Below are 15,578 nucleotides of genomic sequence, written 5' to 3'. Positions count from 1 at the left end.
ATAACTTTATGCTTAATTAAATAAATTTTTGTTGACTTTTTTAAAAAAGAAAACTGCCAGAACTGAAAGGAGATATAGATGAATCCACAATTATAGTTAGAAATTTCCTCATACCCTTTTCAATAATTGATAGAGCTAGACAGAAAATCAGCAAGGAGTGTTGGCTTTGGCAGCACTTTCTAAAATTAGAATGATGTAGACAAGATTAACACAGCTCCTGCATATAGATTACACAAAATTTTGTGAAACATTTCATATTTTTAAAAAGAGGAAAAAAAAAAAAAGAAAAACAACAAGAATATAAAACAACTCAAAATGCCATTAACCCCAAAGGAATCAATTTGGCATTTACAGAATATTCCACACAACAACAGCAGAATACACATTTTTTCTTGAGTGCTGACAAAACACATGGCAAGATAGAGCTATCCGAGGCCCTAAAACTTGCCACAATCAATTTAAAAGACATAGTAATCATCCAGAGCAAGTGAAAACCACAAATCATTGTAGGGAATCCAATTGGTAATCAGCGTAAGAAAGATATGAAAATCCCTAAACTTTTGGAGGTTTAAAAACACACTTCACAATAATCTATTCATCAACAAAGAAGTCTCAAGGAAAAATTTTAAAATACATTGGACTGGATAAACATGAAACTGTGACATATCAAAGTGCTGAGAAGGAAACTTATAGCAATAAATGCATGCATTGGTAAAGAGGAAAAGTCTCGAGTGAGCAATAGATTTCCACCTCAGGAACCTAGAAAAAGAAGAACAGAATAAACTGAAAGCAAGTAGACGGTGGGGATTAATGAAGATAAGAACAGAAAACACTTACATTTAAAAGAGAAAAACAATAGTTAAATCAATGAAACAAAGAGATAGCTCTGTTCAAAGATTAAGAAAATTTAGCAAACTCAAGCAGAAATTAAAAGGAAAAGAAAAGACATACATTTTAAATATCATAATGAAACAGGCGATATCACTACAGACACCGCACATCACAAAGGACAATCAAGGAATATTACAAACCACTCCACACACATAAATTAGACAACTTAGACAAAATGGACAAAATGCCGTGTTCCTGCTGCGACACAAACTAACTCAACCCACCACGCAGGAATAGACCATTTGAATAACTCTATAACCATTAAGAAAATAGAATTCCTAATTTTAAAACTACCAAATAAGAAATCTCTAGGTTTAGACGGTTTCACTGGAGAATTCTAACATGTTTTACAGAAATTAACACCAATGCTACACAGTCATTTCCAGAAAACAGAAAAGGAGAGAACACTCCCCAATTTATTTTTTGAAGTTATTATTACACTGATACCAAAACCAGGAGAGATACCAAAACCAGGGTGTGTGTGGATATGTAAAGATATGTATAACTTAATATTAACAAATAGAGTTCTACAGTATATTAAAAAAATGTACCCCATGTTCATGGGGGGTTGTTGCCAGAAATACAAGGCTGATTAAATCTCAAAAAGTCAATCAAAATAATCCACCATGTTAACAAACAAAAGAAGGAAAGTTACATTGTATCAGTTGATACATAATAAACATTTAACACATTTCAATATCCGTTCATGATAAAAGTTCTCTATAAAGTGGGAATAGAGGAAACTTTAGCCACTTGATAAAAAGCATCTACAAAAAGCTAGCATTATACAGTCATATGTTGTTTAACGATGCGGATAGGTTCTGAGAAATGTGCTGTCAAGTGATTTTGTCATTGTGCAAATGTGGTAGAGTGTACTTACACAAACCTAGATGGTATATAGAGTAGCTGCTATACACTTAGGCTATATGGAATAGCTCATCGCCCCTAGGTGACAAACCTGTACAGCATATTAGTATACTGAATACTACAGGCAATTGTAACACAGTGAGTGTTACATTTATGTGCTTGAAACCCAGGGCCCTGGTGGCATAGGCACCCGGGGAATCTACTGGTCTTCCGGTTGTGAAGAACATGGGAAAAGTGCAGTATCTGGGCCGGAGTGCATCATTCCTCATGGCACAGTCCCTGGAGGCTTCCCTTGGCTAAGAGAGAGAGTTCCTTGACCCCTTATGCTTCCTGGGTGAGGTGAGGCCACACCCTGCTTCAGCTCACCCTCCATGGGCTGCACCCACTGTCTAGCCAGTCCCAATGAGATGGCCAGGTACCTCAGCTGGAAATGCAGAAATTACCCACCTTCTGCATTGATCTCGCTGGGAGCTGCAAACCAGAGCTGTTCCTATTCGGCCAGTCACAACTTTATTTCTTATTTTCTAAAAGATTTTATTGAATACACTTTAAGTATAATACAAAGTATTTTTTCAAATAGTGAAATAATCATTTTTTTCCTTTTCCATCTGCTGCTATGAGTGGATTCATAAATTAATTTTCTAATGCTAAAGCAATATTGAGTCCTGGTATTATGTGCATTATGATACGTGTAAGTTATTGTTATAAGTTTAATATTGTTCTGGGGATTCTTATATCCATATTTAGGAGTTAGACTAGCCTGTAGTTTTCTCTTCCAGTGTACTTGTTATGTTTCGATATCAAAGTTACATCTTTCCTCATAAAATACATTATTGAATGCTCCCTCTTTTTTTTCTGGAAGTTGTCATAAATATTAAAATTACTTGTTCCCTAAATATTTGAAAGAAGTCACCCAACATTGGTCTGGAAATTTCTTTATAAGAAGTTTTTAACCCATTTGGGATGTTGAGACAGGCGGGTCATGAGGTCAGGCGATAGAGACCAGCCTGACCAACATGGTGAAACCCTGTCTCTGCTAAAAATACAAAAATTACCCAGGTGTGGTGGTGCTCGCCTATAATCCCAGCTACTCAGGAGGCTGAGGCAGGAGAATCACTTGAACCCAGGAGGTGGAGGTTGCAGTGAGCCGAGATTGCACCACTGCACTCTGGCCTGGGCAACAAACTGAGACACCATCTCAAAACAAAAACAAAAACAAAAACAAAACAACAACAGAAAAACGTTATTAACTACTGCTAGCATTCTCTCAGTAGTTACAGAACTATTGGTAAACTTCTTAGTTCAGTTTTAAAAATGATACTTTTCTACAATTTGTGTCTTTTACCTACATTTTCAAATGCATTGGCTTAAAGTTGTTTATTCATTTGTGTACTATTATTTAATAATCGCATCATCTGTCATTTTCTTTCCCTTTCATTCCTGATGTTAGTTATTGGTACTTTGTGTCACTCCTCTTTTCTCCTTACTCGGTCTCACTAGAGATTTGTCTCTTCAAAGAACCAATTTTGAGTTTAGTTCTTGCCACTTTCTATTTAAATCATATCTGTTCTTAGTTTTATTATTTCCTTTCTTCTGCTTTTTGAGGTAGGTGTTATTTTACTACTATTATCTAACTTCCTAATATGATGTTTAGCTCCATTTACTTTCAGTGTTTTTTTCTTCTCTAATATTAACCTTTAAAAATATACATTATTTGAAGCACTTTGTACCAAATGAACAGTATACATATACGTCATACAAATAGCTGAAAGGAACAAGTAAATTCTGCAAATTAATCACTATGCACACAAGTAAATGGACTAGTGAATGGGTTCCAGTGAATGAGTGTGTGAAATATTCACTCTTGGTGAATGGAATTTCAGAGGTTTGGCTCTTCCCGAATCATCAGCACAGACCCAGGAGCCTCTTCCAAGGAGACGCTCCAATGGAACAGGCCCAGAGTAGTCATAGACCTCACTGTTTCTGCTTATTTTAAAAACAGTTTTACCTCTGACAACCATCATTTCCTGTGATATTTATCAGCGTTTCTCACTACACATGGTAGAGGCTTTGCAGAGATTCCCTTGCTCACCACAGAGCAGTGCTATCATGCAGAGCATAAGGCCAACAACTGGAAAAAAACTTGAAGAAGGAAAATCTCAGAGCCTACATCGCTTCAGTCTGGGATGCACACCCAAACTCCATGAGAAATAGCCCAGGAACTTATGAGAGGCACCATCTGTGTGTGCTTTAGGTATTCAGAGAAGCCTCCCAGCCAACATCACCCTTTCAAAAGGAAGCAGGAAGAAAGATATTCCCAAAGAGAGTCACTCGTTCTCCCTATAGATAGCATCTCCAGATCATCCACTTGTCATTTCCACATAGGTGTCTCTTCTCCCCACGAGATCTGAGCCATCCACGGGACATCCAGACATGCAGGTGAGCTCCTCCGACTGTTTCTGGAATACAAATGTTCCTGCTCTGCAGGCATGGAGGGAGGTGTCACCGATGTTCTTTGTTTGTTGAAGCTGGCAGTGGTCAGCCTGGGGCTTCTGGTGACCCTGAGGAGATTGAGCTGTTAAGCTTTTGGGTTAGTGAAAGACAACACGTGTGTTTGAATTGAAGCCTCCAGGTGCCCAAAGTGCATTCCTTGCTGTTCATCTCTTTTCTGTTTCTGATTTTCCTTATACTCTGATTCTTTCTTTAGATCTAGCCGCATTTATCCTTCTTTGGTCTTATCATACACGAGTCTGATTTTGTCTGTTTTGCTGCCATAGGTAGGCAGGGAATCAGGGCTGAGGGAAATTTACTATCCATGCCATGTTATACTGCAGGTGAGAAAACTATGACCTGAGAAATAAAAGAACTTGCTCTATGTCACCAGAGATCCAGCGGGTGAGCCACAACAGCAGCAGAGAAGATGCGTCAACAACAAAAATAAAATAATTTCCAAAGGAATTTTTGTATTTGATATTGCAAAAAGGAAACTGAAGTAGTCACCGAAAGAAAAATCGGGATTTTGTTTTTCTTTTCTAGCTGAGTAAATGGTTTGGTTTTTAATTACATATGGAATGTGTGAAGGGGACACCACCATCGGTCAGAGCTTTAGGCTCCAAGGTGATTGAATTGCTTCAAAGTGTCATGCAAGTGGTGACAAGGCACCATCTGTTTCTGTTCTCATGATCCTTACTCCACAACCTCAAGAGGAAAAGAAATGTCACCTACTATATCTTCTTTCAATTACATTAAATTCTACTAATTACAGCCTACTTCCTATTGAACTAGCAGGCAAACTGCTGTCCAGCAATTAAACACTGGAATTGAATGTCTGAAATCAAGCTCAGAATCTTGTAAAAGTGCTTAAGTGAAGCAGAGACATTTAGGAAGTTTTCTCTAGTCTTTGGTCAACATTGCCCACAGTTAAGAGGCCCACTGTTTACAACTCCATGGTCCCTTGAAATCAAATGGTTCTGCTGCCGCCTTAAGCTGGGACATCTTCACAGACATCTCCAGTGACTGGGACCAGTTTCTCTAAACGTAGCACATAAATCCTTTCTCATAATTCCCTGAAATCTCTGTCCTCAGATCCTTCCACCTCCTCTGGGACACTTCACAGAGGCTGGCTACATCCTGTCCGCACAGAACCCATACAACCGCTTTGCCTTCTCACTGTCAGGGAATCTCACGCCTCATTCTCACTGATTCCACTCATGTCTCTCCCTCCTCCAACCACCGGGGAGCTCAAACTTTGGTCAAGTAACCAGGATGGGGGCTGTCTGTCGATAGTTTCATTTTTTCGTTTTGTAACTAAACCTCCTCCTTAGCTTTAAGGCGGTTACGTCATTCCTGACTTTTGAATAGAAATGTGTACTATTCCCCAACCTGAATCTTCACCCTTGCCTCTTCATCCTGAGAGTTCTTGCCCTGACCCCCACCCCCCGCCCCACAGTCATAGATGCTCAGACTGGTATGTTGAGTGGAAAGGTACCTGTCCTGTGTATGGACAGCCCTATGCTCACCTGGTATCTATCACCAGCTTGGTGATCCATCACATTCCTCTCTCCCCTTATGATTCCTGGTAAAGGGAAAGGAAAATGGATGCCAACTACACCTAAAACCTCGGATGAAACTACAATGGCCATATTGCCCTGTACCTGTCTGTTCTCCCAACACCTTCTCCAGCCAAGCATACCTCTGCATCTCCTCAAGCGAAGCTAGGAGATGAATTTTTATCCTTCTCTAAATACTTAACTGTTGTCTCTAAAGTAGTTTCTTCAGAGATTGAACAGTACACTTCCAGGATTTGTTCAGCAAAGCAATCCATCCCTTTGTCCCGGTAAGAGTGGTTTTGCACATGTCTCTGGCCACCCCGTTGATAAGTCGAAGGACATGCTTACTGGGCAGAGTATTAGCTAGTCTGGACTGCAGGCACTGAAGGAGCCCATGGAATGAAACACTCACTCCTAGTCGTCCTTAAACTCACAATGAGGTAATGGGGTCTTTTCACCATTTGAAAACCAATTACCTGCCAGAGCTCATAGAGAATGGGCTAATTCTGAAACTGAAACTCCTTGTCTAGCCTCCTTGATTCTCATAATAAACACAATTCTCCTTCCCTCTCTCCACCAACTTCAACAGTTAGAAAGGCGTTATTCAGTCCCCCTGAGCAGTCAGCAGAGTGTACATCTCAGCTGTGTGCCTGCTTATATCCCGGCTTCAGAATGGACCGAGACCATGTTTCATGGGTCTAAAGATCCCCTGGCCAGTGCTTTCTGTAAAAAAGATTGTCCTGAGAACAAATACAGCAACACTTTCAGCTGCCTCTTACTAATAATTTAAAATTAGAGTAATGAGAATTGGCAAAAGGGAAGGGAAGAAAGGGAGAGAATGAAATTCTACAGGAAATGACCTGACAGATACTAGAAACCACAGGTCGTGTTCCCATTTCCCAGGCAGAACAGAGTCTGTACAAACCGAGCATCGCTAGTTAGAAAATCTGAAATCCAAAATGCCCCCAAATACAAAACCTTTTGAGCACTGATGTGACTCTGCAAGTTGAAAATTCCACACATTAATTCTTAACACAAACTTTGCTTTTGGCACAAAGTTATTTAAAATATTATATAAAATTACTTTTGGGTATGTGTACAACTTATTATGAAACATAAATGAATTTTATATTTAGATTTGGATCCCATTCCCCAGATATCTCATCATATATATATATAAAATAAAATACATCCAGAACCAGGAGATTCCCTGGGGGTTTACTGCATTTTTTATATATATATACACACACAAACACACACACATATACACATAATGCATTATATATATGCAAATATCCCAAAATCTGAAAACACTCTGAAATTTGAAATACTTCTGATCCCAAGCATTTCAGAGAAGGGATACTCAATCCGTCTTGAGAGAGGTAATAAAAGAAAAGCTCAAAAAACCATCCCAAGGCAGATCCAGGACACCTCTGCTACCAGGATGAAAGAAGTCCCAAGCACTCATGTGTTATTCGTGGTGAAGCTTTGAGGGCTTCTTATCAAGGGAGTTTATGAGAGATCCAGCGTTTCCAGATCAAAATCCTGACCCAGGTTCGTGGCAATAGGCATGGAAACTGAAATGAACAAGCACTCGACAAAGTTCAAAAATGAGTGTGCAAAGCGGAGAGAGGAAGAGGGCAATCGTGATTCTAAGACTTTGGTGGTACCTATCATTTTGAGAAACCAGGAAGAAAGATAAAAGTACAGGAATTCTCTTTTGATATTATAATGTCCCAGGCTCAGAGAAAACCAGTGGTAGTATTAGTTCCAACAACCTTCACATGAAAAGCCCTCAAGGTTATACTATCTTCCCGACAAAGATGGGAAAAGTAAGCTTAAGTATTTTCTCTAAGAGGAACCGTGGAGCGGGTAGACATAAGTTCAATTTCTTCCATATAGATTTCAGCTGATAACTGTGATGTTCCTTAAGCAGATCGATTTAAAGTCCAGGCCAGGGGTAAACCATGGAGATCATTTACAGCTGTTACAAATGAAGGACAACTGTCAATGTAATCCCTGATGCAAGGAAGGGGCTACAAGAAAGGAGAATTGAGTGGTGGAGGACAGAGCTGTGGAAAACATCTAAGTTGGTGGAGCTAAGGAAAGAATAAGAGAGAATAAGAGGTGATGTCTGCATAGTAAAAATAAATCAAGAGAGTGACTCTTCTTAGAAATTGTACTTATGAAGTGTTCTAGAGTCTGGGAAATCAAGAAAGGTAACTACATATAACCTCCATGAGTCTGGCTATAAGCTCTATCAGGCATGGCGCTGTGAGAACGAGGGTAACTTGCATTTATCCATTTGCTTGTCGTTCATTCATTCACCGTACTTTCCTTTGCAGCAGCTGAGAGAACCATGGCGACAACTCCCACTGCTGCTTTCAGGGCCCTCATGGATGGAGTGACAAGATCTCCCCAGAGTCCCCGACCCCAGTGAACTCCTTATTAGAGAATCTACCTTCCCCGTGATGGTGAATGACAAGGGCCAGGTGCTCATTACTGCCTCCTGCTAGGGCCAAGACTGCCTCGTGGTTGTGTCCCGTGAGGGCTACCTGTTGCATGCTGGTTTGGCTCCATGTCTCCTCAATACAGTGAGCTGACTCTGTCCTTGTCCCGGGGATCCCATAGGAGTACACCCATCCTTGGCACCACTAGGAAATGTCCTGCAGGACTCTGGTGTTGAGACACAGATTGATCCAGAACCAGGACTGCCCTGGGGGTTTACTGCATCAGTGCCTTCGATGACACCATGACTGCAACGCCGATCCAGTTTGGGACATGGAAGGGGCTTACTTATCCGGGGCCGGGCCTGGTACTGGGTCAGCAAGTTCGGCCATGACAAGGTGCTGTCCAGGTTCCTTGGGATCAAGGTGACCAGTGTGGCTGGAGTGTACTTCCCCGACACCTGTGGGGACACAGAGCGCTTCAAGGTCTCTTAAGAAGGTTCCAAGATCCCACTCCATGTCAGGGGAGTGTCTGTTCCCCCATTAGGGAGTCTGACTCAGGATAAACAACAGAGTTGGTTTCCCTTGTCAACGAGCTTCCATTTCAATACAGATTGTTTTTGACTCTGTTTGGAACCACCACAAATCAAAAGCAGGATGATTAAAAGGCACCAAGACACAAGAGAGGTGGGCCCTCACTGCCACTCCCTCCTGTGGCCAAAGCTGAATAGAAAAGCTTGTCTTACTCACCACTCTATTTCCCTGCCTAGTGCCTGGAACACGGAGTATTTATCAATATTTCTTAAATAAATGAAGTTGCAATATGGCTTTAATCTTTCCCCAATTATTTTGTACAAACTTTTGGTCATGTTGGCGGTCAAATTGGATAAGAGAAAACTTTCCAATTGTCTCCTCTTTCCCACCCTTGCATATATGCAGGAGTCAGTACTTCTGAGAATATTTTTAGCAATATTTTGTGGGGGATGACGATGAAAACTGCCAAGGGAAATAATCAGGTTTTAATTAAATTTCTTGCCCATTGACATTGTATGGTCCCCCTTGTGAAGTGACCCCAGAGAGGTGGAAGAATCTAGACGCAGAGTATTCAGGGAATGATAGAAGGATTTATGTGCTATGGCTGGAGAAGTGTGGCTGCAGTGTACTTCACTGACACCTCTGGGGACAGAAGCCAGTTTGAGGTCTCTAAGAAGTGGCTCAATATCCCACTCCATGTAATGTGAGTGATACTTCCCTAAAAGGAGTCTGAAGCATGTTAAATGTCAGTCCTATATCCCCATTTTCAAGGAGCTTTCAGTCTAGCAGAGAAGAAATTGATCACTGTGTAATGGAAGAGTTACAAGTAGCCGATGTAATTCTAAATCTTACATGCTATGGATAAGGGACAACATCTTCTGGTTTTTCTGTGTTAGGCACTGAGTATTAAATGCCTTCAGAACAGGTTATTTTTCTGTTTTATTTGCTATTGTGCCTCCCAGTTCTAAATAGTTAGAAAGAGATGGTGGATAAGTGGAGAAAACAACTATAAAATTCATGGGAAACAAGAATGGTGTCTATTTTGCTTACCACCGGATCACTAGCATATAGTGCAATATCTGGCTTACAGTAAGTGCTAAATAAACATGGAGTAAATGAATGAAATCTAAGGCAACGTAGTCCAGGGACAGCAGGGAGACTGCAACATGTTACAGTCTATGTCCGTAATTCAGGGATTTCCTTCCCCAGGCATGGAGTGGGACCCCTGGGTGAGGGTATGTCTGAATGGAAAGTGGGGCAGCAGGGTGGTGATGAAGCCAGAGGAAATCTTGTAGCAACTTCTTCCACAGAGGAGCAGGATCACTCTGTCTAAAGGTAGAGAAAAATGGGACAAATGATGGGATTTCTCGTAATGCTAAGATTGGATCGAATGAACTATGACTGTCCTGTGACTCGAATCCCAAGAAATTGACAAGTGAAGCTCTTCCTCATTTAACTAATTCCTTTGTCTACACAAATCTACTTTAGTCTTTGGCACAGATGAATAGTGTTCCATGGGGTGGCCATAGTATGCTTATTCAACCATGGAAATTTGGATTACATCTAATGCTTATTGTTACTCAAAATTTGAAAATGACTGATTTTATATGTCATTGCATACAAGTGCAAGCATTTCTTTGGCATACGGTCCAAGAAGGTCAGCAGCTAGTTAAAAAATATTTATTTTTGAAATGACAGATGCTGACAAATTGTCATTTTAAAAGGGTATACATCAATTTGCACTTATAACAAAAATATAGCCCTAGACTGTTGCTAGTACTGGATAGAATGAATTTTTGTTTGATATTATTGTCAGTATAGATGTGAAAAAATGTTATTTTAATTTGTGTTTCTCAGGTCACAAATGCAGAGGATGATTTATATATTTGTGTTCATTTATATTTCTTCTATAAATCATCTATTTCATTCTATTTAGCATTTGTCTTTTCCTTCTTGATTACTAAGTGCTATTACAGAAAACACTTCTTTGTCTATTTTACACGTTGTAAATATTTCCTCCCATTTGTTTTTTATTCTTGTTGTTGGTGTAATATATATGTTTTATATCTGTATGTGGTCAAATCTGTCAGCCTTTTTCTTTATAACATCTTTTATTGTTTAGAAAATCTCCCATTACAAATTTATTAAAATGGTTTTCTATATTTTCTTCTAATACTTTTATGGCTGTACATTTTACATTTAGATATTTAATTTATATGAATTTTTATATTATATCACGTATATTATTTCTAAATGTATGGCCAATTATGATAGCATCTTTGACCTTTCAAAAGTCAATATTTTATTGATTGACTTTAATGGTTGCTTTTTCATATAATAAGCTTGCATATGTATATTAATTTGCTTTTCCAACTCTGTCCTCTAGACTACTGCCCTATTCATCTAATTCTGCACCAACCATACTGCTTTTGTTACTGCAGCTTTGAAGCAAGTTTCACCATCTGAGAAAACAAATTCTTCTCTATATCTCCATATTATGTTACTCAACATTTCCAAAAATCTCTTATGTGTTTTTTTTGATACTTATGTTTGCAGATTAAACTATAGAATCAGCTTATCAATTTCCTTTAATATATGTCAGAATTTTTAGCAGGATTATATTCAAATTAGAGATTATTTAGGGATAGTTAACATCTTACTTTTTTTTATTTCCAACTTTTGTTTTAAGTTCAAGTGTACATGTGCAGGATGTGCGGGTTCTTACACAGGTAAACATGTGCCATGGTGGTTTGCTGCACAGATCATCCTATCACCCAGGTATTAAGCCCAGCATCCACTGGCTATTCTTCCTGATCCTCTTCCCTCTCCCACTCCCCACTCTTCGACAGGCCCCAGTGTGTGTTGTTCTCCCCATGTGTCCATGTGTTCTCATCATTTAGCTTCCACTTACAAGTGAGAACATGCAGTATTTGATTTCCTGTTTCTGACTTACTTTGCTGAGGATAATGGCCTCCAGCTCCATCTATGTTCCTGCAACTGACTTTATTTCATTTCTTTTTTAAGGCTGCATAGTATTCCATAGTGTATATGTATCACATTTTTTTTATTCAGTATATCAATAATTCACATCTTAAAATATTGAATCTTCTTATCTAGGAACAAAAATATGTCTTCATTTATTCAAGTATTGCTTTCTATTTTTTATCAAGTCTTACAGATTTTCCCAGAAAGGCTTTGCGAATTCTCAGTAGAATTATTCTTGGTCATTAAAATTTGTTGCCATTTTATAAACTATAAAATTGTATTATTCCATTAATAATGGAATATTTTATAATTATCTATTCCTACTTAATAGAACAATTAAAATTTGTGTTTCTCTTGAATTTAAACAACTTGCTCAACTCTTTCATTAGTTACAACAGTCTGTCAGTTGATTCCTTATGTTTTCCACTACTTGCCAACAAATAATGGAAACTTTTGCTGGTTACATTGTAACGTTTATTTATTTTGTTAGCTAGGATGTCCATTATCCATTAAAATTATGATTGGTATCAGTGACAGAGAGCAGCCTTGCTTTTTTTCCTGATTTCACAGGAATGCTTCTAATGTTGTGTGAGATATATATATATATATATTTATATATATATATATATATATATTTTTTTTATATATATATATATTTTAAATATATATTTAAAATAAATATATATATTTTAAATATTTTTATATATATATATATTTTAAATATATATATATATATATATATATATTTTTTTTTTTTTTTTTTTTTTTAAGGAGTCTTGCTCTGTCACCCAGGCTGGAGTGGTGCAGTGGCACAATCTTGGCTAACTGCAACCTCCATCTCCCTGGATCAAGCGATTCTTCTACCTCAGCCTCCTGAGTAACTGGGACTCCAGGCGTGCACCACCATGCCTGGCTAATTTTTGTATTTTTAGTAGAGATGGGGTTTCTCCATATTGACCAGACTGGTCTCAAACTGGTGACCTTGTGATTCGCCCACCTTTGCCTCCCAAATGATGGGATTACAGGCCTGAGCCACTGCGCCTGGACCAATATTACATATTCTAATGGATACTCAGTCTGTACAGATAAGAAGTTTTCCTTCCTAAGATTTAGTTTTTTGTTTTTTTAAATGAAAAATAAATTTTGTCAGCTGCTTTGTTGTTATCTATAGGAATAGCGAGAAAATTGATTGCTTTATTTATTTATTTATTTGTTTGTTTGTTGTTTGTTTATGCTGCATCACATTAATTCCAGAGTCAGAGCATTTAACCACTAAGCTATACTGATATATTTTAGAAGCCTCTCTCTCCATCCAAAAACTCAAGGGTTAAAACAAAAAGGATGTTTCTGCTTATGCATCACTAGGCTTAATATTTTGTTAACTACAACATCCCTTTCTCTAGATACTGTTGTTTCATGGTAACAGCAGCAATGTGTGTTCACTCCTAGAAAATCTCAACCATAAAGAGTTTTTCTTTCGTTTTGTTTTTGGAGACATTAACTTGAAAAATTAGTCATGAAACCTCTAGGCAGAATTGATGCTCAAATTAAAATGCTATTCATTGATTTGAAAGTGAAACGAGAAACTGTCAGAGCACATTCTCAACTTTACGCTGAAAATGAATTAAGAAGTAACTTACAGTGGTTGTTGTCACAGTATTCAGTGAAATCAATAAACAAAAATGTAAAATATGTAACTGTTATTTTTCTGATGATGAAAATAAAATCAGAAAAAATATAGAAAAGCATTTTTAAAATCCCATCTGGGTAGTGATTCTACCCAGAGCTCACTGAAAATATTCTAATATATGCTCTTCCAGTCACTTCTCTATACTTTCAATAACACTTTCAATATTAGTTTGGATTTTTCTGTGTACACTGTTTCTATAAGCTGTGGGTTTCACTCACTTTTAATTGTTGCATTTTAACACAATTATGTCTGTACCAAGAGATGTAATTAAAACACAATTTAATACCATATTAAAATACTTTAACAGTTTTAAAAAGTGGTTATGCTTTGGTGACTTAATTGATAACAAGGAATGAACTAAACATTTTTCTTCATATAATACTTCCAGTGGGTCTACTTAAAAACAGCGAAAAGTAAATATAACAAAAGATAGTTCAGAGCTCTGACAAGGATAATTTGAGAACTTCACAGCCTTTTTAAATGTTGTGTGTGTGAATGTGTGCACATGTTGTGGAATATAAGCCATTCAAATTTATAAGCAGGACTACTTTCTAAGGGAATGTGAGACTGTTTTCCAAGCTTTATTTATTTTATATTTTTAACTATTTAAATAAACAACTTATAAATCAGGATAGAATGTTTACTAAGACAGTAGTTCATCCTGGAAAACGTATCTGGGAGAATGTATGCACCCATTTCAACATATATTCTGCCTATAGATGAAAATACCATCATTTTATGATATTAATTACTGCTAGTTAAAACTGAAGGTGTATAAAGCAAGATTAAAATAGCATTTCTTCTCTTGCCTCTTAAAGTTTTGTACCAAACAAGCTCAGGTCTTGGGTATTCTCTTCTGCTCTATTTTACACTCACATGTCCTACAGGCACTAATGTGAGAAATATCTCCTTTCCAGGTTTCGGAGGATCTCAGGCAGGATCAAGAGCAGCTCCTGGAAGGGATGTCAAAGCTGGACCTCAGGACAGGAGGATCCCCCTGTCAGCTGCTGGTGCACGGGTCGCTGCCTTGCCCTTAGGAATAGATAGCTCCTTTGGCTGCTTTCCTGCAGCTGCCCACTATGGCCGCGGGCATGTAGTGCTGGCAGGTCATGAGCGTTTGATATTGGATCACAGGTTTAGCCTATTTGTGGTCAATGCACTGTGTTGGCCAGCAGCGGACCAGAATGGAAAAACTGGGTTGAACTCAGAAATGCACAAGTTGGGTCCTATGTTACCAAAAAATAACTTACAGTGGACCAGAACAGACCTTCTCGTCAGTGACCTAAAGGTCTTTTGCTGTCACTCACTCACTGACGTGAATGTCAAGAAGATAGTAGAATTTGCTGTAGAAGGTGGAGGATTGCCGATTGGCAAGCAGGCCTGGTTTTTGGCCTCCAGAAACCCAAATTTTAACAGTTTATGTCAGTTTCCAGAAAACTTAATGCTCTGGCCTAGGCATCTTAGATAAGAGATGCCATAAAGGTCTCTCCCCAGTCCCCATGCCTGGGGTGACAAACTACCACATCCACAGAGCTCTGTCCCAATTTGAGTCCATGCTGCACAACAAGGGAAGAAATTTAGAAACGAACTGGCTGGAGAAACTCATAGAAGACTCTTCCTACATGTGTCAAGTCCCCCAGGAAGGGATTCCCATCGATGCGTCTGTGCACAAAGACATCCTAAAAATGATCAAAGAAAAGGGCTTACCACTTGTGAATAAGAAAAACCCAGTCATCAGGGGCAGCTCTCAGGCCTACCTGATATCCTTGGCATAAGAAATGGTCAAATCAGGAACTGACAGCTCCTTGCTGCTTCATGATTGGACTCCCTCTTCTGTCTGTTTCACAGAATCTCCAATCAGCATTGAGATCAGTGAAGGTATAGACTGGTGAGAGAGGATACGGAAGTGTAGGATTGCAGAAGTGGTGGACTGAATAACTTCAGCGGCATTCTAGGGACCCTCTTCCTCATGAAGGCCATTTGTATTAGTCCATTTTCCCACTGCTATAAATAAAAGCCTGATACTGTGTAATCTGTAAAGGAAAGAGGTTTAGTTGACTCAGTTCTGCATGGCTGGGGAGGCCTCAGGAAACTCACAATTATGGCAGAAGGCAA

General features: G+C 38.7%; 1 protein-coding gene and 1 non-coding gene across 2 annotated transcripts; both read left to right on the top strand.

Moving 5' to 3' along the window:
* The first annotated feature begins 159 nt into the window (after window positions 1-159).
* Window positions 160-262, top strand: LOC114677194 (U6 spliceosomal RNA). Its single transcript, XR_003728495.1, has one exon. It is a non-coding gene; the product is annotated as a U6 spliceosomal RNA (small nuclear RNA).
* A 7,904-nt stretch (window positions 263-8,166) lies between these two features.
* Window positions 8,167-14,931, top strand: LOC704833 (TRPM8 channel-associated factor 2). Its single transcript, XM_015135187.3, is given in 5 exon segments — window positions 8,167-8,216; window positions 8,218-8,522; window positions 8,525-8,582; window positions 8,584-8,828; window positions 14,381-14,931. Coding segments are annotated over 5 exon segments (1,209 nt in total).
* Window positions 14,932-15,578: the final 647 nt, after the last annotated feature.

The sequence above is a fragment of the Macaca mulatta genome, chromosome 3 (genome assembly GCF_049350105.2).
Source record: "Macaca mulatta isolate MMU2019108-1 chromosome 3, T2T-MMU8v2.0, whole genome shotgun sequence".
NCBI classification, from domain to species: domain Eukaryota; kingdom Metazoa; phylum Chordata; class Mammalia; order Primates; family Cercopithecidae; genus Macaca; species Macaca mulatta.
Note: the sequence above shows the minus strand (reverse complement) of the source record. Positions and strands in the feature narration are given on the sequence as shown.